The sequence below is a fragment of the Mesoplodon densirostris genome, chromosome 16 (assembly GCF_025265405.1).
Source record: "Mesoplodon densirostris isolate mMesDen1 chromosome 16, mMesDen1 primary haplotype, whole genome shotgun sequence".
NCBI lineage: Eukaryota > Metazoa > Chordata > Mammalia > Artiodactyla > Ziphiidae > Mesoplodon > Mesoplodon densirostris.
Genome location: NC_082676.1, coordinates 82,080,928 through 82,105,338, shown reverse-complemented (window position 1 = coordinate 82,105,338; position 24,411 = coordinate 82,080,928). Strand labels below are relative to the sequence as shown.

Below are 24,411 nucleotides of genomic sequence, written 5' to 3'. Positions count from 1 at the left end.
ATGACTCTACAGTTGGGTTATATAAGCTGCAGAGTTTACTCTTTGGTGGCTGAGTCAAAATAATGTCACTGGGAGCACACAGATCTCCCTTCATGAATGTTTTGTTCCTTAAGTTTGCTGGCCCATTTTTACCAGAGTTTGGAGTTGTTCACATGGCCCCTTCATTTCTGCCTGGGGACAAAAGCAGCTGTGACAGATGTATTCTCATGACACAGCACATCTGCCAGAAGCCAAGGGCTGCAGGGTGTGTTTCTAGCTCGGCTGCATCCCTTTCATTAGGTCTCTTACAACCAAAGGTGTCAGCAGCTAAAGGAAAACTACTGGACTTCTAGCTGGGGCACATTTGGAGGATAAAAGTAGCTGCACATCTCTCAGGGCACCCTTGTGGTCCCACATCATGCTTGTAGCAACCAAGGGAGTAGATTAGCCAAGTCATTATAAGGAGGATGGTAACATTTGATCCCGCATTCCTGTAGTTCTCAGATTTCTCACTGTTCTTTACAGAAATGTGAGGATTCTCCTTGGCTTGGAGAATGGGCTTCTGTTCAGAACAATGATAACAATAATAATATTAAGACAATTAAGAGTTTACTATGTGCCTGGCACTATTGCTAGAACTTTACACATATGAAATCATATGATCCTTATAAACTATCCTCTGAGGTAGGTGCTATTGTTAGCTCCATTTGCAGATGGGGAAACCAAGTCTAGGATAGATAACTTGTTCCAGGCTCATTAGAGAAGGGTCTGCCTATAAGCACAGAGAGTCAGGCTGCAGAATCAGGCTGGGATATTTCATCACCCAGGGAGATATTCATATGCAGAGTTGCTAGGGCTTGAAGGAATTACTCTTTAAAATAAATCTCTAGCTTTTGATTTGACAAATGAAGGTCGGGATCACTGTGTGCAATCCTATACCCATGTTTTGAGAGAGAAGTTGGAAAATCTAGCTTGCTTAGAGGGACACAGCCAAGATGATGAAGGGTTTGAAGAACTTGTAAGACAAGAGGTATCTGGAATAAATATGGAATGAATTAAGTGACTAACAAAAGACACAGGAGGTCGGTCTGCAAACTGCCTTCAAATACTCAAGGGGTTCTTGCCATATGGGCCGGATTCACTTTAGTTCCCTGTGCAGAGCAGAACTGGGAGGAATGAACAGAAGGTGCAGGAAAACCAAGTTCATTTCTTTCTTTTCTTTTCTTTCCTTTCCTTTCCTTTTCTCTTTCCTTTCCTTTCTTTCCTTTCTTTCCTTTCTTCCTTCCTTCCTTCCCTCCTTCCTTTTCTTTCTTTCTAACATCTTTATTGGAGTATAATCGCTTTACAATGCTGTGTTAGTTTCTGCTGTATAACAAAGTGAATCAGCTATATGTGTACATATATCCCCATATCCCCTCCCTCTTGTGTCTTCCTCTCACCCTCCCTATCCCACCCCTCTAGGTGGTCACAGAGCACCGAGCTGATCTCCCTGTGCTATGCGGCTGCTTCCCACTAGCTATCTATTTTACATTTGGTAGTATATATTAGTCCATGCCACTCTCTCACTTTGTCCCAGCTTATCCTTCCCCCCTCTCTGTCCTCAAGTCCATTCTCTACATCTGCATCTTTATTCCTGTCCTGCCCCGAGGTTCTTCAGAACCATTTTCTTTTTTCTTAGATTCCACATATATGTGTTAGCATACGACATTTGTTTTTCTCTTTCCGACTTACTTAACTCTGTATGACAGTCTCTAGGTGCATCCACCTCACTCTAACCAAAAGACATAGACTGGCTGAATGGATATAAGAACAAGACCCGTATATATGCTGTCTACAAGAGACCCACTTCAGACCTAAAGACACATACAGATTGAAAGTGAGGGGGTGGAAAAAGATATTCCATGCAAATGGAAATCAAAAGAAAGCTGGAGTAGCAATACTCATATCAGATAAAATAGACTTTAAAATAAAGACTATTACAGGAGACAAAGAAGGACACTACATAATGATCAAGGGATCAATCCAAGAAGAAGATACAACAATTGTAAATATTTATGCACCCAACATAGGAGCACTTCAATACATAAGGCAAATGTTAACAGCCATAAAAGGAGAAATCAACAGTAACACAATCATAGTAGGGGACTTTAACACCCCATTTTTACCAATGGACAGATCATCCAAAATGAAAATAAATAAGGAAACACAAGCTTTAAATGATACATTAAACAAGATGGACTTAATTGATATTTATAGGCCATTCCATCCCCAAACAACAAAATACACTTTGTTCTCAAGTGCTCATGGAACATTCTCCAGGATAGATCATATCTTGGGTCACAAATCAAGCCTTGGTAAATTTAAGAAAATTGAAACCATATCGAGTATCTTTTTCGACCACAACACTATGAGACTAGATATCAATTACAGGAAAAAATCTGTAAAAAAGGCAAACACATGGAGGCTAAACCATACACTACTAAATAACCAGGAGATCAATGAAGAAATCAAAGAGGAAATCAAATTCATTTCTGAACACTCAGAGTCATCTGGGGATGGAAGAACTGCTATGAAAGGGCGTGAGCACCTCATCAGGTGCATCCTGTAGCAGAGGCTACAGTGTCTGCTGGGAAGGAGGTTAAACTGGGTGACCTCCAGGATCAATTCCAACTGCAAGACTGACAGTAGAATTATTTTACCATTTCAGAAAGGAGTTAAGTTGAAATGCAGCAGACACCTCCTGGAATATCATTCTCTATCAGCCACAAACCCTTAGAGCAGTGTTGGGGCCCAGGAGAGGCCACCCCCAAATATGCCTCTATGGCATATTGATTATTTTGATTTAAAGTTACTAAGAAACGGCCAGTCCAAGAGGGCCACTTTGACCCCCCTCTCTGTCTCCCTGATAGCAGGAAATAAATCTCTCATATGAAAGGTATATTCCCTGCATGTGGAGGTAGACGGACACCTTTATTGCCAGAGATAGGGAACTTCGGGCAGAGAAGCCTGTATAAACAAACCTTGTTACTTCTTTAATTCATTACCGCAAGGCCAAACTTTGCTTAAATTCCTTTCTAATTAAGCTCCCAAACCTAAATTTCTTTGTCCTGTCAATTCCTCTCAAATGTATTGTTTCTTTGTCCAAAAAAATATAAAAGCTGGGACTTCCCCAGCAGCACAGTGGTTAAGAATCTGCCTGCCAATGCAGGGGACACGGGTTCGATCCCTGGTCTGGGAAGATCCCACATGCCGCAGAGCAGCTAAGCCTGTGCGCCACAGCTACTGAGCCTGCATTCTAGAACCCGCGAGCCACAACTACTGAAGCCTGTGCACCTAGAGCCCGTGCTCTGTAAGAAGAGAAGCCACTGCAATGAGGAGCCCACACACCACAATGAAGAGTAATCCCCGCTCGCCGCAACTAGAGAAAGCCCGCACGCAGCAATGAAGACCCAACTCAACCAAACATAAATAAAGAAATAAATTTATAAATATATATATATATATACACATATATACATAAAAGCTGCCTGCTTTGGCCATGACTTAGGTACTTTCTATGAGATCTCCAAGTGCACAAATTAGGATTTGTCTCTTTTTTCCTGTTACTGTGTCTGTGTCAATTTTATTATTAGTCCAGCCACAAGAACTAAAGAGGGTTAGAGGGGGAATTTCCTCCTCCCCAACAGCAGCTCATAGAGGAAAGATGAGGTGGAGAGAAGGCTGGGCCACAATTTAGACAACAAATGTTGGTCCTGGCACCCCCAACTGCATGCGTGACCCCCAGGGGCACTAACTCTGCACACCATTAAATTCTATAACTTCAAAATGGAGGAAAATGAATATCATCATTTTGGAAATTTCTAAAATAGAGAGGCTGACTTCTGACTTTCTGATTAAGCATCAGATATTTGGAAAATGGAATGGACCAAAGTTATCCTGTCCCCAGCACTCTGGCTAATGACCAAGCTGTTGTATAAGATGCTACAGAAGAGCATTTCTGCATATTTTCTGCACATCAAGTTTGCTGATCATCCTTGTACCTCTCTGTATCTTGTTATAAAATGAAGGTCTTGCCAGTAACTTCCTTTCCTTTTCTCTTTTTCATATTCATTTTTCACCCCTACAATCAGTTTCATGAACCGGAACTGTGTCCCCCTGGCTGGGACAGTCTAGTTTCTTGGGCATTCTGTATTCTAGGCAATGACAGTGCAGCTTTACTGTAATTAAGTTTTCATTCTTCTATGCAAAACTAACATTTATGAAAAGCTTCTGTAAAAGACCAAGTTCCTATTTGTCTACCTTCAGAAAACTTCTTCCCTGCTTACATCCTTTTTGTAAGTCCATTTTTACTTTAAATGCTATGTCCTATTTTGGGGACAACAGTAAGTCCATTTATAAGTGTTTGGGGTCTGCCTTGTAAGCCTACTCAATGGTATAACACTGCTCAGAACACACTTCCCATGTTTTCAAAGGAATTTTCCCCTAAGTCGAGATTGTCATGCCCTCTACAGATGTGGCATACACATAAAATCTTCCTTATAGGCACATGTCCATAGCTATGCATCACTACTAAAAAAAAAAAAAAAAAAGCTAATTAGTCCACCTGAGACTAAAAAAAAAAGTCATTCTAATCAAATGTTGGCATTAGTTCCTTTTATGTGAAAAAGATGGCAATGGATTTACAAAGAATAACTCCCTTTTACCCAAATCTTGGTAATGAGAAACTGACATGAGACCACAGTTAATCATCCTACCACCCAACACCTGAGGCTTGGAGACTCCCACTTGAGTGCTTGGGGAAAATACACATCACACAATCCAAGGAGGAGCCCATGCCCCTCTCCTAGCAGCCCACGAAAAATCTGTGCTTCACACGCTTAGCTTAAGTGCTACTTCACTCCATTTAAGTAAAAATTGAGTTTAATTTGGTCTCAAAAACTTGCTTTCTCCCAAGTTTGGGGGGAAAGAGCTTGGGCTGTGGGATCAACTGCAGTGGTACATGTGGCCATTCAGAAATAAAGGGGGTTCAGCATCACTCAGAGGCAGGGTGCAAATCTGGATTGCGGTTAATTAATTTAGCCTTCATATCAAATGTTCAGAACTACAATGAAGGCTTATCAGCCAGTTTCCAACAACCAGAGGATAAAAAACTGAATGAAAAGGCTAAGAGATTTAGCAAACAAACTGTTTGCCATTTAGGAGTAACTTAAGGGCTACCCCAAAGCTCTCCTTGATTGAAATCCATTAAAAGGAACCAAACACTGACCTCGAGGAAGAGAGCTTAGATATACCACCCACCCAATAATGGTCCCAACAGAGCTCCAAAGTCCTGGAGGCCTCATGAATATTCTGGAAACTTAACAGGCCAAAAGAAGGAGAGACGGGGAGGAGGAGAGAGGTCTTTGCTTCTAAAGAATAAGGGCTCTCCTGTGGTTACGCCTCCCCTTCCAGGATTCCTTTTCAAGCTCTTTATTGAAATTGCTCAGGTCTTTAACTGATCTCCCATGAGGGCTCAAAAGCCTTAAGCTAATTACATTTGGCCGAGATATGCTTGATGAGATGGGAAAAATATAAAGCTATTGAAACGGTGAAAGAAGTCTCTAACCATCTGCTGGTGGTGTTGCTAAAAGAACAATAGACGAAAAGAAAGAGGGCAGCTAGCCAGAGTGGAAAGGTACAGGATTTCTTTAATTACTGGGTCAATGAGGCTATTACTGCTTGGAATGTTGGGGAAGGCAGGCCAAACAGGCTTAGAGGACTAAGCAACTAGGCAGTGCTTAGCGAATAAACAAAGCCAAACAGCAACACCAAAACAAGGGATGCATTTTTTGAGGGAGAAAGGGGAATTAGGTCAGCTTGGTTTAGCAAAGCGTTTCTAATTAGAAATCACAGGTACTTTGTGGAAAGGAGAGAAAGAGATGCTCCTAAATGGGAAGTAGGTTTCAGCCCAACCTCTGGACTTCTCTCCAGGTTATCTGTGGTCCTCAGAGATGCAGCCCTGGCAAAGCGCGTTCTCTCTGATGCTGTCAGCCAGACAGTTGTTCTGTTATACTTGGCAATCCAGGTGAGCAGCCTGCATTGAGTTTCCAAATCAGTGCCCCAGGTGTTGATTCAATACGGCAAACAGCTTATGTGCATTGCTCTAAAAGCCCTGTTCAGTTTCTCCTTTTATTTTTTAAAAAATAACGAATCCCCTCAAATTCAGCTGAGAAAATGTTAGATTTTGGAAGACAAACTGACAAATCAGAAAGGGGACTGCTAAATCAAAGTTTATTTTTACTTTGTGTACAGTAACTCCTATAAGTTGAGCAGCAGTTTCTGCCCCAAATCCTATTTTTCCCCCCCAAACAGATGGAATGCCATTTTCTTTCGTGTTTCTTTGTCTTGCTTCTGTATCTGAAGGTGGGTAAAACTACTAAACTAATGGTGAAATGTTTTTTATTTTCTTCATTATTCCCTTTTCATCAAAACCAGGAACACATTTTTCAGACGCACAATTCAAATGTATTCTCTGGATGCTCTTGGTGTGCTCCGGGTCTGCTTCCCAATGGAAAAAGAGTCCTCTCCCTCACCTTCCTAACCTGGGCATGCAGTCTCTGTGCTCCCTCTTCCACGTGGCCTCCTAGACCTGCCCTGGGGGAAAGATGCACTGTATCAGTGACCACAAGGAGGGCACAGGTGGGAAGAGCGGCTTACAGGCAGCTGATCTCAGACAAACAGGGGTCTGAGTTGGGAAGAGGTCTCCATCTGTCCAGTCTCCCAGCTGCAGGTCTGGGAGTCCAGGATGATGCTAAGGGACCCTTTCCTCTCTCAGTGCCTGATGTGAGACAGCTAGTGTGGATAATGAACAAGGGCTTTGCCAGTGGTTCTCAAAATATGGTACCTGGACCAGCAGCATCAACATCATCTGGGAACTTGTTAAAAATGCAATCTCTTGCTTGCTCATCGCCACAGACCTACTGAATCTGACCTTGAGGTATAAGGTCCAGCAATCTACCCTTTAACAAGGCATCCAGGTGATTCGGATCTACTGAGGAGTATGTTCTACATCACCTGTCTGTTTATCTATCTATCCATCCATCCATCATCTTTGTCATGTTTAAACATCCCACCCTCCAACAAAAATAAGGCAGAGGCAAAAGTCTAAGGGATTTTTCAAAAAGAATTGTCTAAATTTGGATGCAAAATACTACAGTAATGGTGACACTCAAAATGTGGTCCACAGGGCTTCCCTGGTGGCGCGGTGGTTGAGAGTCCACCTGCCGATGTAGGGGACACAGGTTCGTGCCCCGGTCCGGGAAGATTCCCACATGCCGCGGAGCGGCTGGGTCCGTGAGCCATGGCCGCTGAGCCTGCGCGTCCAGAGCCTGTGCTCCGCAACGGGAAAGGCCACAACAGTGAGAGGCCCGTGTACCGCAAAAAAAAAAAAAAAAAAAAAAAAAGTGGTCCACAGACCAGCAGCATCACCATTACCTAGGAGCTTGATGGACGTGCAGGTCACAAGCCCACCAAGACCTACTGTATCCAAATCTCTGGGGGTAGGGTCCAGAAATCTGTGTTTTAACAAACACTAATTCTTATATACACCTAAGTTTGAGAGCCATTGTGCTAGAATAACACCTGAACAAGGATTAGGGTCAAGAATTTCTCTATTCACATTTTGTGATATTAGTCAGGGAGAGCTCAATTGGAACACTTGTTGGACATGAATTTTGTATCTCCTCCATTTCCAAAAAGTATTGGTTGGATGTTTACTTTAATTATTATTTTTCCCAGGCCAGAAAACAGAAACCAGCCTTTTCTCTTCCTTCTACCCTTTTTCCTTCTCTCCCTCCTTTCTTCCTGTCTCTTTTACTTCTTTTTTTCTCGTTCCCTCCTTCCTTTCTCCATTTTCTTACTGCCTTTAATTCTTTTTCTTTTAATCTCCTAGAGATCCATAACTATTCTACTGGCACTTACTGTGGATGCAGTAGTTAGATTTACCAGAATTAAATTCCAGTTGTGCAACCAACAGAAACTGACATTAAAAAGGGATGGGTCCCTAGAAAAATGGTACAGATGAACTGGTTTGCAGGGCAGAAAAAGAGACACAGATATAGAGAATAAACATATGGACACGAAGGGTGGAAAGTGGCAGGGGGTGGTGGTGGTGGTGGTATGATGAATTGGGAGATTGGGATTGACATGTATATACTAATCTGTATAAAATAGATACCTAATAAGAACCTGCTGTATAAAAAAATAAATAAAATTCTAAAATTAAAAAAAAAGGGGATGGGTCATGATAATAAAAATGCTGCCTAATTCAGCATAGATTATAGAAGGAGGGACAACCTTATGGTAATTCCCAACTCAAGCATGGGAAGATATTGGAGTCCCTCCTTTCTCTGGGGATCTATTTAAGAAAAGCCTAAATTTTTCAACATGGTTTGGAGAAACCATATTGAGGGTTAATGTGTTAGTTTCCTATTCCTGTTGCAACAAATTACCATAGCCTGTGTCTTAACATAACACAAATTTATTATCTTATAATTCTGGAGGCCGCAAGTCTGAAATGGGCCTTATGGGGCTAAAATCAAGGTGTCAGCAGAATTACCTTCCTTCTGGAGGATCTGGGAAGAATCCATTTCCTTACGTATTCCAGTTTTTAGAGGCTGCCTGTATTCCTTGTCTTACACGGCCTCCTTATCCCATCCTCAATGCTAGCAACTTAGCACCTTCACATCTCAGGTGCTTGCTGGCTCTCTCTCTCTCTCACTTATACACACACACACACACACACACACACACATTATATCTGTATTTAACTTGCCTATTATTATCCATTAATTATATATCATTTCTACATTTTGTGCAAGTTTTGCTTTCTGATTGCTTAAGGTTGTCTATAATATATATTTTGTTAATGGGACAAATGAGTAATGTAATAGTATGAAATGACTATGTTAATTTTGAAAAGTGTTCCTTTCTGTTGAAATTACATGTTTTAATATATTATGAACTGCACACCTCTTGATCCTAAATATTATTTTATGAATTATGCTCAATATTATAAGAAAAATGAAGGATGGGTGAACTAGACTTTGTGTGTATTTGAGAAATAAGCTAAATACGATAAATGGAAGTAAACATTCTTCTTTGAAATATGTGTTTAAAAAGAAATATCCAGTTTTTTCTCTTTCATTCCTATTTCTCTGTAGTTTTTTCTATTAGTTTCAAATAAAATCTGAGACTAATAAGTTATGACCTTTCTGAAAAATGAACAGACGTGCTTCTATGTCAAAAATGTAAGCTCTAACTACGAGTGATATTTATTGGTTAGAAACATGACTGGTTCATCTAAACATTTCTTTTGAAGATTCATAATGAAATAAAGTGATCACATACAATCAACCCAAACCCCTTGCTATTGTTAAAATGCCTACCTCCTTTTTTTCCTTTTCCTTTTTTAAAATCATTGCAGCAGATGCCATAAAATGAATGTAGTGAAACCTTCAAGCAGCAAGCTCCCTGTTTCTATCTTGATTATAAAAAGACATTGAAAGGTAAATCCTCACAGTGAAATAAATGAAAAAAATAATTAACATTCAAAGTAGTCCTTACACCACCTGTTCTTTACATACTGTGCTGAAATGAAGGCACCTGATGTATAAAGAGTAATGAAAAGAAATTGAGTTTCTTTCTAAAGCAGAAAGAAAAGTAGCACTTATATTTGGAATTCAAATCAGAATGGATGTACCTTTTGTACAGTCAATAGGGTCCAGAAGTTCTTTCATCTGATGAGTTGAGTGATTTGGTTAAGTCTAAACCCAGGTACAGTAAATATTTTTTCCAATATATATGACATAATATTTTGTGGCTATTTTTAAAAATCCTTTATGTAAGTAGATGGTGAACTTCTGTGGTCTTTGAAAGCAGATACTCCAAATAATATCTGACTTTAAGGTTCTGTGTTAAAATTTGGGTTGACAATATTTTGGTCTTTACAGCAAAATGTGTAAATGAACATATTTACACATCCATATTATTGCAATCTCTAACTATCCACCCCAGTCAAATTATAGATTAGACCTGCATTTGTTAGTTCTGTTACCTAGTGGCCTTTTTGTGTTCTTCAGGTGGAAGGATATTGATCCCAGATGGTCAAAGATGAAGGAAGGAATTATAAGTAAGGTAAATGGTAATTATTGGATAAGTCTAAATGAATAGTGATGGTACAAATCAATTATGATTATAATAAGAATAATGTATTGTGGGAGTTAAGATATACTTAGAATTAAAATATATTGCAAGAGTGGCATTTATTGGGATGAGGCAAATTAAATTTACGTATGCTAATATTTTTCCATTGTCATGGAGAATAAAAGTTCCAATTCATATTAAAATTTGGTAAGTCTCAGTGATGCCTGAGAGTCAGGAAGTGAGGTGAGCCTTGTGGTTGTCCCCACTGACTGTCTGGAGAGACTTTCCAGGCCACAGTGCACAACCCAGTGGACTCCCTGAGTGGAGGAGACTGAGCGGAGAGTCTTGGAAGGCCAAGGTATCTGGTGTTTGCAGGACAGAGAATTGAAGATTATCTGAATCTATAACGGTGTTACTCCTTTGACTTTCTACAAATATACTGTTTTACAAATCTGTAGGGGTAGAAGTTACCTTGTAGAAAACTTATAATAATGAAAATGAGACTTCTTCATAGCAGTGTAAATGCATTCTGTTTGGTGGAGAAGAAAGAATACATTTTACTGTCCTATATGATATTAACCAGTCTTTCAAATGTCAGTATTCCTGAATCGTGTGTATATGTGTATATGTACGGATATATTTGGTATTCGTGATTGTATGTGTATTATGGAGATATACATATATATTTGGATATACGTATATATATTATTCTTTTTTGAACCAGTTTTACATCTTACTGGTCCCCTTATTAATTAATGATTTAAATAAAATCTTTTACATGTATTTATGGAAAATCATGAGTCATGATTTCATCTTTCTGAAAATTACAGTTTAGCATTATTTAATATCTTGGAGAAGAGGGCAGATATAATGAATGTGTCACCAAACATTAACAATTATACTCACTGTTTTTCGAGGAGGCTAATTTTCTAGACTACTTAAGGATAGTATATGTAAAATAATGTTTAGATGCAAATAAAAACTACTCTTTTCATTAGTTGTGATAAGAATTAAGGTACTTCAGTGTTCTTGGACTGGAAGAATCAATATTGTTAAAAAGAGCATACTATCCAGGGCAATCTACAGATTTAATGCAATCCTTATCAAAATACCAATGGCATTTTTCACAGAACCAGAACAAAGATTTTAAAAATTTGTATGGAAACACAAAAGACCCTGAATAGCTAAAGCAATCTTGAGAAAGAAAATGGAACTGGAGGAATCAGGCTCCCTGACTTCAGACTATACTACAAAGCTACAGTCATCAAAACAGTATGATAATGGCACAAAAACAGACACATAGATCAATGGAACAGGATAGAAAGCCAAGAAATAAACCCATGAACTTACGGTCAATTAATCTACGACAAAGGAGGCAAGAATATGCAACGGAGAAAAGATGGTCTCTTCAATAAGTGGTGTTGGGAAAACTGTACAGCTACATGTAAAAGAATGAAATTAGAACATTCTCTAATACCACGTAGGAAAATAAACCCAAAATGAATTAAAGACCTAAATGTAAGACTGGATATTATAAAACTCCTAGAGGAAAACATAGGCAGAACACTCTTTGACATAAATCACAGCAAGATCCTTTTGGACCCACCTCCTAGAGAAATGGAAACAAAAACAAAGATAAACAAATGGGACCTAATGAAACTGAAAAGCTTTTTCACAGCAAAGGAAACCATAAACAAGATGAAAAGACAACCCTCAGAATGGGAGAAAATCTTTGCAAATGATGCAACTGACAAGGGACTTATTTCCAAAATATGCAAGTAGCTCATACAGCTCAACAGAAAAAACAAACAAACAACCCAATCAAAAAATGGGCAGAAGACTTAAATAGACATTTCTCCAAAGAAGACATACAGATGGCCAAAAGGCACATGAAAAGATGCTCAACATCACTAATTATTAGAGAAATGCAAATCAAAGCTACAATGAGGTATTACCTCACACCTGTCAGACAGGTCAACATCAAAAAGTCTACAGATAATAAATGCTGGAGAGGGTGTGGAGAAAAGGGAACCCTCCAACACTGTTGGTGGGAATGTAAACTGGTGCAGCCACTATGGAGAATAGTAGAGGTTCCTTCAAAAACTAAAAATAGAGTTACCATATGATCCAGCAGTCCCACTCCTGGGCATATATCTGTAAAAGACGAAAACTCTAATATGAAAAGATACATGCACCCATATTCATAGCAGCACTATTTACAACAGCCAAGACATGGAAACCACCCCAATATCCACTGACAGATGAATGGATAAAGAAGATTTGTTTTACACACACACACACACACACACACACACACACACACAATGGAATACTACTCAGCCATAAAAAAAGAATGAAATAATGCCATTTACAGCAACATGGATGGACCTACTAAGTGAAGTAAGTCAGATAAAGACAAATATCAAATGATATCACTAATATGTGGAATCTAAAAACAATGATACAAATAAACTTATTTACAAAAAAGAAAGAGACTCACAGACACAGAAAACAAATTTACAGATACCAAAGAGGAAAGGGGCGGGAGGGATAAATTAGGAGTTTGGGATTAACACATACACACCACTATATATAAAATAAAAAACAAGGTCCTACTGTATAGTTCAGGGAACTATATTCAATATCTTATAATAACCTATAATGGAAAAGAATCTGAAAAAGAGTATATACATATATATCTGTATCACTTAGCTGTACACCTGAAACTTATACAACATTGTACCTCAACTATACTTCAATAAAAAGTTGTTTGTTTTGAGAAAAAAAAAGAATTAAGGTACTTCACGCACAGAGAGTTGCAGAACTCTAATGTAGCAGAGAGAAATAAAAAGTTCAACACCTAGAGATAGAATTCCACTTAAGGAAGAGATCTGTTTTATCTTTGGAAATTACTTTGATAAGCCACAAGGCTATAGGTCTTGGGGCAAAACCAGACAACCTAGGCTTGATACAAAGTTAAAAATAAAAAAAGAAAAAGGGGATCCAGAAACAAAGCTGGATGCTACAGAATTAGTAGAGATGGTCTCTCAAAATTCCCCAGACAGGGATAGACAAAGGATTACAAATTTTGACCCTAATGTCCGCTTGAGCCTACATATATTACTTGGGTTTGTGGTACTTCCTCCCTGACATGTAAAATGGAGGTTCAGGGAAAGTTTTTCTAAATCTTAAAAGACAAGATGATGATAGCCTGCTGGGGACTTGGCCATATTCGAGAGGCCAAGTATACTTTTTCTTGAGAAGCCACATATGAGGTTTACACATGTTTAATCTAAATTTACACAATGTTACATTATGGGAACCAAAATTATTATTGTTGCAGTGAATATGCTTTTTATTTTTCTGTTTTTTAACTTAAAAATTATAGGCCAGTTACACTTTTATTTGAGAGAGAAACCTGAAGAAAATTCGTACTTTAAAAATAAATTTTAAAAAATGCTAAATGTGAATGAAACATTCTATCTTTACTTCTTATACAGTGGAGTTTGAATGAACTGGTTTTATATGTATATATTGCATACATAGAGATATGCAGAAGACAAATAATTTAGCTTAAAACTTCATAGTTTTTTTCCATAGTTTTTATATTGAGTGTATTTAACAAATACAAGGAATTTCATTAAACACTTAAAAATATTCACAAAAGCTGAACAGGTACCAGCAGCATTATTAATTTATCTTATATTCTAAAATAAAATTTTGGTTGACAAATTCCAGCTACAAAATATGATTAGGAAAAAAGACTGATAACAGAAGAAATCATTTGAAAATGAAGCTGCCCTAAAAAACCTAAATTATAGTGCTGCCAATGTGAATTATGCAGGATTACTAAAGTTGACTTCATTTGGAAAGACAAGATACAAAATAAGATAAACACATATGAAATCCAGTAGAATAACATCATTTAGGTTAATAACCAAATAGGAAAGTAGTCTTATAGGTGATCTCCTCTAAAAAGATCTCATGTTTTAGCATAAAATATGACTTTAGCCAGCATTAAAATGTTTTTTTCTGAAGATTTTTATTTCTAGTGGAATTCAGAAATATTTCATATAAAATCTTAACTAGATGAACATTGTATCATTATTATATCACATACAATATATGATATACAAGATAAGATTTCAGAATATATAAAGTTCCAGTAAGTTAATTAATCAAGATGAAAGTTCATATAATATTTTGCATGAATCAAAAATGTGCCTGAATCATGATTCTCCATCGCAAAGCACACAGACTGGAGTATGAAAGCCTGAATGTGTGTTTGTGTTGTTGCTGCATTGCTGGTGTGGAGGCTGATTTTCAAGTAGAGGGGAAAGGACTGTGTCAGTGATGTAAGAATCCCATCAATAATGGAAAACACCAAGGGCTGTGTAGTGGTGTCTTGAAGACAAAATAAAACCCTAAGGGATTTGATTAGTAGCAGCAGAAGAGAAAGTGGTTCACTCTGTGTTCATTGAAAGATGAAACAGTGACCAGAGGAACTACAAGAAAAGAAATTTCTCATGTGGACTAAAAAAGATGGGTGATGTAAATCTAGCCTGGTTCTGAGCAGAGTTTGTGGGTCAACCTAATTTGAGCTAAAGGGCACGTTAAACCCATTTAAAGTATCTTCCGGGAATCACTAGCTGTCCAATTATTGGTTAAGTCCTGAAATAAAAGAAGTCAGTCTGGCTGATCTTTTTGTCTGGTCTAGAGTCCCTCTGCATTTTTATCAATAGGATACAATGAATAAAACTGAGTAAAACCTACAGTTTCAGCTTTCTCAGTGTATTGATGACCACTGGCTCCCATCTCATCACCCCTTGTTTCATCAAGAATGTGGTTCTTCAGAGCTGGCCTTCCAAGAAAGTTTATAAAATTGGACAATCTCATCCCTGCATTATTGAGTTCATGCCCCTCACTTTACTAACCCAGAAACTGGGATTTATAAAAGGTAAAGAATTGCCAGAAACCACATAGCCAGAGCAAGAAGCCATGGTTCTCTGCACACTTAGTCTCATGGTCCTGCTCGTCAGAGGCCAAAACATGAGCCAAAGGATGTGATAATTTATACTTGTTGCCAATTTACACTTCACTTACTACTTGCACGCTTGTCAATATCAATCTTTTTCCAAGAAGACCTTATACCATAATATACTTTAAATCTCCATCAACATTTTGATCAGCCCAAGATAAAGGATTTTTATTCCATATTATACTTATTGCTGGATCCAAGAAAAATAATTGGAATGCATGCATTCCGTATAATACTTGGAAAGTCCAATATATTTCTAAGAAACATAAGTTAAAATTATGTGATATAATGATACAATGTTGATCTAGTTAAGATTTTATATGAACTATTTCTAAATTCCACTAGAAACAGAAATCTTCAGAAAAAACATTTTAATGCTGGCTAAAGTCATATTTTATGCTAAAACATGAGATCTTTTTAGAGGAGATCACCTATAAGATTACTTTCCCATTTGGTTATTAACCTAAATAATGTTATTTTACTGGGTTTCATATGTGCTGCAGATCCTGCTGGGAAAGCATAAAACCGGACTCATTTAGGAAGAGGCAATGTGGCTATATGAGAAAAGCTGCCCTATGTGCACTTTATACCTGTTGAAAATTTTGTATTTCACGTCTCCTAGGGAAATGTCCATTGTGCTATTGTGTAATTTTATCAGCATGAACTTCTGCTGAATATTTTCTCTTCTTTTCAAAACCCATATTTTGGTAGAGCTAACTTCAAAACTTAATGTTACAACATCTGTGCCCATACACCTGGGAGCCATTGAAGACATATCCTAAAGATTATCTACATTTTCTAATCTTATATAGAATGCTGTGAAATGAGACAAAAAGGTTATACATTTTTCCTGGTTTGGAATTTTTTGAAAGGAACCACCTTCTGTCCCCTTAGAAAGATTCTCAAAAGAGAACCAATATTTCTAAGGCTGTAAAGAATATCCCTACAAATTTAACAGAGTAGTCATTTGGTATTTTCTTTTTCAGATAAGAGTAGCTCTTAATGTGTATATGCAAATTTCCATTAAGAGACACTGTGAATATACACAAACCCTGGAGCTATGTTCTCAAAATATTTTCAAACAAGACTCTTCAGTAACTATAGGAAACAAAAGAAAGCAAAAGAACATTCTATGACTTTGAATTTATTTACTACTTTTATTCTGTGGATCTACCAATAAATCAATGGCATCTTCTTTTAAAAATAAAAATTATGGTTGAATCAGCATTTCTCAAACAGAAGATGGAGATCTTAACCCAAAAAAAAAAAAACTTTTTTTCTGAATATACAGAAATGTCTCCCACCTCACCTTTCATTAATTGTTCTATTTTTCTGTATTAAATATACATTTTGAAACAGCCTGCAGGAGATGGTACTGAAAACAAAATGGGCAGAACAATTTGCTGCTGAAGGATAATGTAGACTATATGAAATTTTTATGGCTTCAAAATAGTTAGGAATGGACTTGGGGAACTCCACATGTGGATTCTCTTGATTTTGTCTTCAATTTATCCAATTATGATAAGTACTAAACACTTAAGGTGTGCTTTCTATGTGTCAGGTATTGTTGGAATTGCTTTACATCACTTTACTCATTAAAGTTTCATCACAAGCATATCTGTCATCACCCTCTTACAGATGAGGAAACTGAGGCATTGAAAGATTAAATAATCTCTTCAATAATCTTTCAATCTTTCATTAAAGATTAAATAATCTTTCCCCCAGGTCACCCAGCTTGTCAGTGGGGGGCAGGGCTGCTGCAGTGCACCCCAAATCTACATTGCTCCCTTTTCATTTGGTTACTTTCTTTATATGTAAGAGAATAGCTTTTAACTCTTACTTTGAAGCAATGAATAAGATGATAAAGATGGTTAACTTTAAGTTATTTCGAATTTAAACAGAAATATTCAAGGCAGGGCCAAGTTAATTATCTCTGGTAAAGAAGGGAAAACTCAGTTAATTCAAGCCCATAAGCATTATTACTCTCCGACAGTGAAAAGTCAAATTTTAAACAAAGAAATTCAACTTCAAAGTTGCTACAAGCAAGAGGCTTCCCTGGTGGTGCAGTGGTTAGGAGTCCTCCTGCTAGTGCGGGGCACACGGGTTCAAGCCCTGGTCCAGGAGGAGCCCACATACCACGGAGCAACTGAGCCCATGTACCTCAGCTGCTGGGCCTGTGCTCTGGAGCCCACCAGCCACAACTACTGAAGCCCACGCGCTTGGAGCCCGTGCCCCGCAGCGGGAGAAGCCACCACAATGAGAAGCCAGCTCACCTCTACGAAGAGTAGCCCTCGCTGGCTGCAGCTAGAGAGGGCCTGCTCGCAGCAATGAAGACCCAACGCAGCCAATAAAACAAATAAATTAATTAATTAATTTTAAAAAAAGTTGCTACAAGCAAGTAGTGGAATTTGATCTTACTTCTTTCCCACATGCCGTTCCTCCATTTGCAGAAGAGGATTGGCATCCCTACGAAGAAGAATTGAACTCTTCAGTAACTAGAGGAGTCCTACATGCTGGAGAAGCCACTGGGAGAAGGATGACAAGTCAATGTGTGCTGAACACAAGAGTTTTCCCTTGTAGGTCAAGTTAAAAAGAGGACAATGTACCAGTTGTTTGATGTTCCTCATCTGCATGTCCTGAGGCACAACGTACAAAGTAAATAATTTCTGCTATAGAGAAATTAAGCAGGCAGACACAATATTCTCTATTTTATATTTTTCAAGTACAACTGAATGTATAACCAAGTAGGACCCTAAGGGGCCTTCCTGGAACAGACCCCTCCCCATATCCTCCTCTGTAGCTCGTCTCTGAAGTACCCAGATAAGACTATCTCATGCATACTTCCTGAATTTTTCAGATGCTAAAAACCACCACCAAAGGGAAGAAATTAACTACTTGCTGATCATGAGCGTGTAGCCCCCAGACCTTCTGGAGCCTAAGGATTGATAATGTTAACTCCTGAGACACCGCCTTGTTACCTCACCATCATCCAATCAGAGAATTGTGCAGCAGCTGATCACAGACCCTTGGACTCCCCTCCCTCTCTGGCCTTTAAAAGTGCTTTGCTGAGGGCCTCCCTGGTGGCGCAGTGGTTGGGAGTCCGCCTGCCGATGCAGGGGATACGGGTTCGTGCCCCGGTCTGGGAGAATCCCATATGCCGCGGAGCGGCTGGGCCCGTGAGCCATGGCCGCTGGGCCTGCGCATCCGGAGCCTGTGCTCCGCAACGGGAGAGGCCACAACAGTGAGAGGCCCGCATACCGCAAAAAGAAAAAAAAAAAAAAAAAAAAGTGCTTTGATGAAACCCTTCAGGGAGTTTGGAATGTTTTGAACAAGAGCAACTCATTCACGGCCCTTGATAAACCTTTCTCTGCTCAAAACTCTGATGTTTCAGTTTGTTTGGCTTCACTGTGAGAGGGGAATATGAACTGGTGTTCAGTAACAAAGGAGCAAGGCCATGTATCTATATTTCAAGTAAGGGTTGTATCAATTTTCTACTATCATCGTCAGACATAAAATTCTCCAAATATACCATTTACTTGACTTGCCAGGAACATGGTGTCATGAAGCTGAACTAGGATTTGCAATTAGAGAAAAGGTCATAAGAGGCATAGATATAGAAGAATATTGTGCTCTAAATGCAGTAGAAATTAAAAAAGGATGTCAAAATCACTAACATGACTTAGTAATTAAACTGTGTCAACGCAGCTGCCAAAAAGAGTTCATAATTTGGAAGCTGTACTTACTATTGACCTGATTTTACAATTGAGGTCATGTCTATGTTTTCATTTGAAAACAAAATTGATCACTGTGTTCTGTGAACAAGGCCTGTGAAGTTATTACTCTGTAACTACCTTGCAAACACATTTTTATTTAAGACCAGTATGATTTATGATACAGCAGAAGAGATAAATTATTTCCTTTTTTATTTCCCATTTTAGCTCCTTTTAAGAGATTGCTTTATATTGGAAAATGAAATTCTTTAAGTTCTTTAATAAATAATAAATTTCTTTGATAATTTTTTAAAGACTTTTTTAAATGTCTACCTTTACTCTAATATATGGACTTCTTGCCCCAAATGCTGCTTTAAAATTTACCAAGTGTTCATTCTTCTTATGTCCTCTGAAATCATTATAATGCTCACTTATTTTTTTAAACAGTATTCAATATAATTGTACCCTAATATTAGTGGACAAACTTATAATTTAGAAGGTTCATATAATGTGCTTATTTTATACAAATTGCTTCCTTCGTCACTACTGTATGAAGGATGACAGAATGAAATCAATACAAAATGGTTAATCTATTTGTTTTAAAGCCATTTCAGATTTTCTAGGACTTTTATCCATCTAGTCCATAATTTCTATTTCTTAGAGCTTTCTCAAAACTGTGATTTTTAAAAATAGAATCTAAATGAATAATAAAAACATCCTCATATTCTTTGAAAAGATGAAAAACTGTTACAAGTATCTTCTTTTGCTACTTCTGGATCTTATTCTACTTCAAAAGTAGATTTAGAATGAAAGAAATGTTCATTTTGCCCCTTGACAGACTGCAATTTCATGAGGATAACTCTGATGGTTGAATTCTAGGCAGGAATCCAAAGAAACTCTCTATTCTTGATGGGTTAATAAGAGCAGTCCTACCTTTTTCACCTTCTTTTTCTTCCTGGTCAGCTGTTAATGGAATCACTGCTTGCTGCTCCACGATCATGGTACCTTCTTGGTTCGAGGAAAGCTCTAAATAGAATGAGACAGAAGGATACTCAGGGATGTTTTAGTTGGAATCATTGAGGAAACAGTGACTAAAGCACAAAGTTCTTTTTTCCCCTCCAAGTTTCAACAGGCATACAAAGCAGAACACTACCGCCATTGTCTAGTAATCACTGCTGAAAGCATACACGCACCCCACTCATACACACCAGTATATACAGAAGTCATGATCCACAGTTTCACGTCATTCTCAGATAACAATATATTCTGGTTTCAATACCTTCTGTTTCCATAGATGAGCTCTGGGACTCTACCTCAATCATTATTTCATTCTTCACTGAATCATTCTTTTGTCCTGTTAAGAACAGTGATTGAAAAATAAATGTGATATGCATGACCATAGCTTTATTCCTGGTTTAAAAAGGCAAACATTTCAGAAACCATGCTTTGATCATGCCTGGAGAGGTAGACAACAGTTTTTGAACCAAAGTGGAGGGTGAAGATGTCATTTTGCAAATCATCAAAATTATATCAATTATTTTATGAGAAATATCCAGATAATGTAGGCAAAAAACTCTTCTTTGAACTGACTAGTATAATTAATATTTAGCTTATAAATATACTGAACATCAATGGATACAACCTGGCTGTTTTGAAATTTTAAATCATTTCTGGGTTGCAGGGGTTACATCCAATTTCCCTTTGTTATATAGATATTTCCCATCTTGAGGATTCCTAGAAAATTAAAACACTGCTTGTACTTTCATTCTTCTATCAAGAGAGCATAATAAAACTTCAGTAATGTGAGCACACAGGGATGGGGGTCACCTAACAGCTCAACCATTCTCATAAAACACCTACTAAATATAGCAAAAGTCAGGAGAGAATTTAGCTAGCTCTTGATTACTCCAAGGCTGATTATCTAGGAATAGTTTTACTTTTGCACCCGCTGGGTTCTCCTCCTCTCCCCTGTGGCCTCTAGAACATTTAAGTGCTAAGAGAAGAAATTGAAATCTGTCCACTTTGCATCATTTTAATGAAAGATTTTATGCTAAGGATATTTAACTGTTGAATTAAAAAAAAAAAAAATTCCAGAGCCAGAGGTTACAGGCGCGAAGGTGAAGCAGACATGTTTGGGCTCTCTGTCTGGGTCTGTCCCTGGGGGAGATGTATCATTGTTCCAAGTTGTCTCTACTTCTGTAAGAGGATCCTCATTCCATGCCTGTGACCATGTGACCTGCACTGGCTCCTGTGAGACAAGCGTACGTACCCAGCCCATATAAACAGAATATACAGTGTGTGCTCTTTTGTATCTTACTTTTTTATACTTGTCTTCTGTAAGATTAATCCTAGTCACCGCATGCATAAATTGTCCATTCTTTCTCACTGACGTATATTCTTCCATTGTAGGAATATGTTTCAGTTTGGGGCTAAATGAGTAACATTGCTAAAAACATTCTTGTACATGTCTTTTGATGGACATATGTACTCATATCACTTGGGTATAAACACAGGAGTGAAACTTTTAAGTAACAGGCAACACACGTTTAGCTTTACTAGTTCCTGAAAAAACAGTGTTCTGAAGAGTTTGTTCCATTTTATAGTGCCACCAGAAATGTATGAGAATTCCATTTGTGCCCTTTATTCTTTAGACTATGTTGTGATACTACTTGTCACAAAAGTCTTTATATGGAGCAGAAAGCCATGCAAAATCTTCCCCCCAAAACCCATTTCCATCCTTTTCACCTCTGGGTACCATATAGAGTGATCACATCTTTGCATATTGAGTCCCTTTGCCTATTCACCTATTTATTATTCTCCTCATCACACTGTAATATAGCTGTATCTGTGTTTGTTTCCCTTATCAGGGTATGAGCACTGTGAAGATAAATACTGTTTTATTCATTTCTCTTCCTAGCACCTACTAATAAGGAGTGATCCAAAAATGTCTATTTAATTGGCCCTCTGTTATAGTATTCATCAATGTCTCTAAATAGTAATTAGGGTCTGTAACTTGCTTCCTATTGTACCTTTAGCAACAAAGCACTAAGGCTACTAGACGCTTCATATACTATATTTATTGCAAAGAACCTTGGAAGAAGAATTGAATGTTTTAGGCAAATCACAACCTCTTTGGGCTTCAGTTTTATTATCTTTAGAAAAAAAGGCCAAGAAACTAGATACTATCTTAGATTCCCTCTATCTTTGGCATTATATAAGGATATGTCTCCTGGTAAAGTTTCTAGTCATCCCTGACATTTGTTTACTGGGAGGATGATGTGGAGGCAACCTTCACTGTTTTGAGGGAGCCTCATTCTCTATCACTGTTGATGGGGAACTGACCATCACACCGCCTCCCAGTCATTGCTGGCACCTTAACTCATTATCTGTGATCTGGCTTTGTACAGTGACGGGGAAGACCAGGGCATTCGGAGAGTAGAAGCAGCCACTTTACTTCAGTATGTCTCCAGTCCCAGTGCTCCATTGGATACATTTTCAGAGGAATTCCATCAGGAATAGAAAGATTGCAATTCACCAGGGCCCGGGGCACCGCAGATTGGGTGGGACCACATGGGGTGGTAGCCTAAGGCTTTGATGAATACTAGGGATTTTCTTGCCTACCAGTAAGGTCTGGCTCTTCACTTTGAGGCTAAGAGGCCACTGCAAAGCTCTTTTGAAATATTCCTCTCCCCTGCCCTTTTCACTTGCCTCACTCTTCATCTGTTTTCACCTGTGTGTTTTACATATTTTGGCAATCTTCTCTTGAAACGAAAATGCATATTTTTTTTCTCATTTTTCTGAAATTAAGTTAGTGAAAAATGGGGAAAGCAATGAGGTTCTCAGCTTTGAAATCCAAGAATGCTCATACGTGCTCATGCCTGAGCCATGCCAGGATTTGGCATATTGTATGGAGGAGGTATGTGTGAGCACCGGGCCCTGCACCCAGGCCTGCTGTGTGTTAATGATGACTCAGCCCATCTGCCTTTCTCTTCAGCCTCTCAGAAATACCACATTCCATCCTGCTTTATTGACCCCATGGGGGCACGCTTTATGTTTGCTTCTCTACATTCAGTCTGGTTGAATTCCACCCACTGTCCTTTGCCCTAATCCTGCCTGGCAGAAGATACAAAAGAACATAAAGGATCCCACAGTTTATATGTATATTTTTTACACAGTGAACTCAATCATCCATACTAATGGGAGGGGACCATTAGAATAGATAATCCAAAAATCCATTCACTTTTCTTTAGAAACAGATCACATGATTGTTTCTTGGAGGCCTGGTAATTAAGTTTGGCTCAAGCTAATGCTTTAATTAATTTGCATAAAAATCGGTCTGGGAACATCAGTCTGGAATTAAACATTTCTAGAGGAGGATAAACTTAAACTCACTTCATAAATGGACTGTTTTTGAACAATAGCAACAACAATATAGTTTTGTTGTTTATAGGTTATTAGATGCTCAGATCCTCTTAAGAACAAAGACTTTGTTTCTTTGATGCTTCTCTTAAAGATAATAGAAATTATGTCTTTTTGTTAAGCTTGCAACTTGATTGCTGCTATTATTCAAAATTCTGCTTGTCTAAAAATACCCCAGATTAAGAGTAAAGTTGAACCTAGGTTAGTGTGAATTTGCTTATCTTCTAAACTATCCTTAGAGTTCTCCTAGGGCCAATAAAATTTACTTTCCTAATGTAAATTATTTCTATGATTATTCTTTTTTGTAGTTACAAAAGAAAGTCAGTTTTCTTATAGAAACACTTAAAAATACTTACAAATATTGAGAATTATGAATAACTTTACAACTAAGGGATTGTCACTGTTAATACTGTAAACTATCATTCTTTTGTACGTGTGTATGTACATATGCGCACATGTATATACATATACAAATATATTTATCTGTATATAAGTGTGTGCCTTTGTGTATGTCTGAATATAAAAAATATGTAACTATACACACACACTTATATACGCACATACATACACAATATACAGAAATATATAAATGTATCCTGGCATTGAAATGAATTTACACTTTGATTCTTGCTTTTCAAGTTTACATTTTTATAAGCAGCTTACACTGTCATTACAATTTCTTCAGAAAGCTTATAAGATGCATTATATTCCATGTTATGGGCATATTTTTGGATGTTCCCTTTTTTAAAAAAATTTTGCCAACAAACACAGTACTGCAATGAACATTTTTGTGAATACATACCTCTCTACTTTTGGTAGGTGTTACTTTAAGATAAATTCTTAAAGCATAATTTTTGGATCAAAGTGTAAACATTTTACCCTTTTATTATATTTTGTCAAAATTGCTAATGAGGAGGTTATGCCCTTTAGTCACCCACCAATGGTATGTGAGCATGTTTGGATACCCTCTTCATACCAATTCTGTGTATTTTCAATCCTACTTATTAAACATCTGATATTCAAAAGGAGAAGACACTGAAATCATGTTTTATTTGCATCTCTTCAAGGAATGAAGAGATAGGG

General features: G+C 37.8%; 1 protein-coding gene across 3 annotated transcripts in view; it reads right to left on the bottom strand.

The window, feature by feature from the left end:
* The window catches only part of MACROD2 (mono-ADP ribosylhydrolase 2), a 1,992,245-nt gene that overhangs the window by 60,744 nt on the left and 1,907,090 nt on the right, over positions 1 to 24,411 (bottom strand). For all 3 annotated transcript variants that reach the window (XM_060078113.1, XM_060078114.1, XM_060078115.1), the window contains 2 exons: positions 20,189 to 20,263; positions 19,843 to 19,935 (listed from right to left, as the gene is read on the bottom strand). In XM_060078113.1, coding sequence (XP_059934096.1) covers positions 19,843 to 19,935; positions 20,189 to 20,263 — 168 coding nt within the window. The remainder of the gene's footprint in view (positions 1 to 19,842; positions 19,936 to 20,188; positions 20,264 to 24,411) is intronic.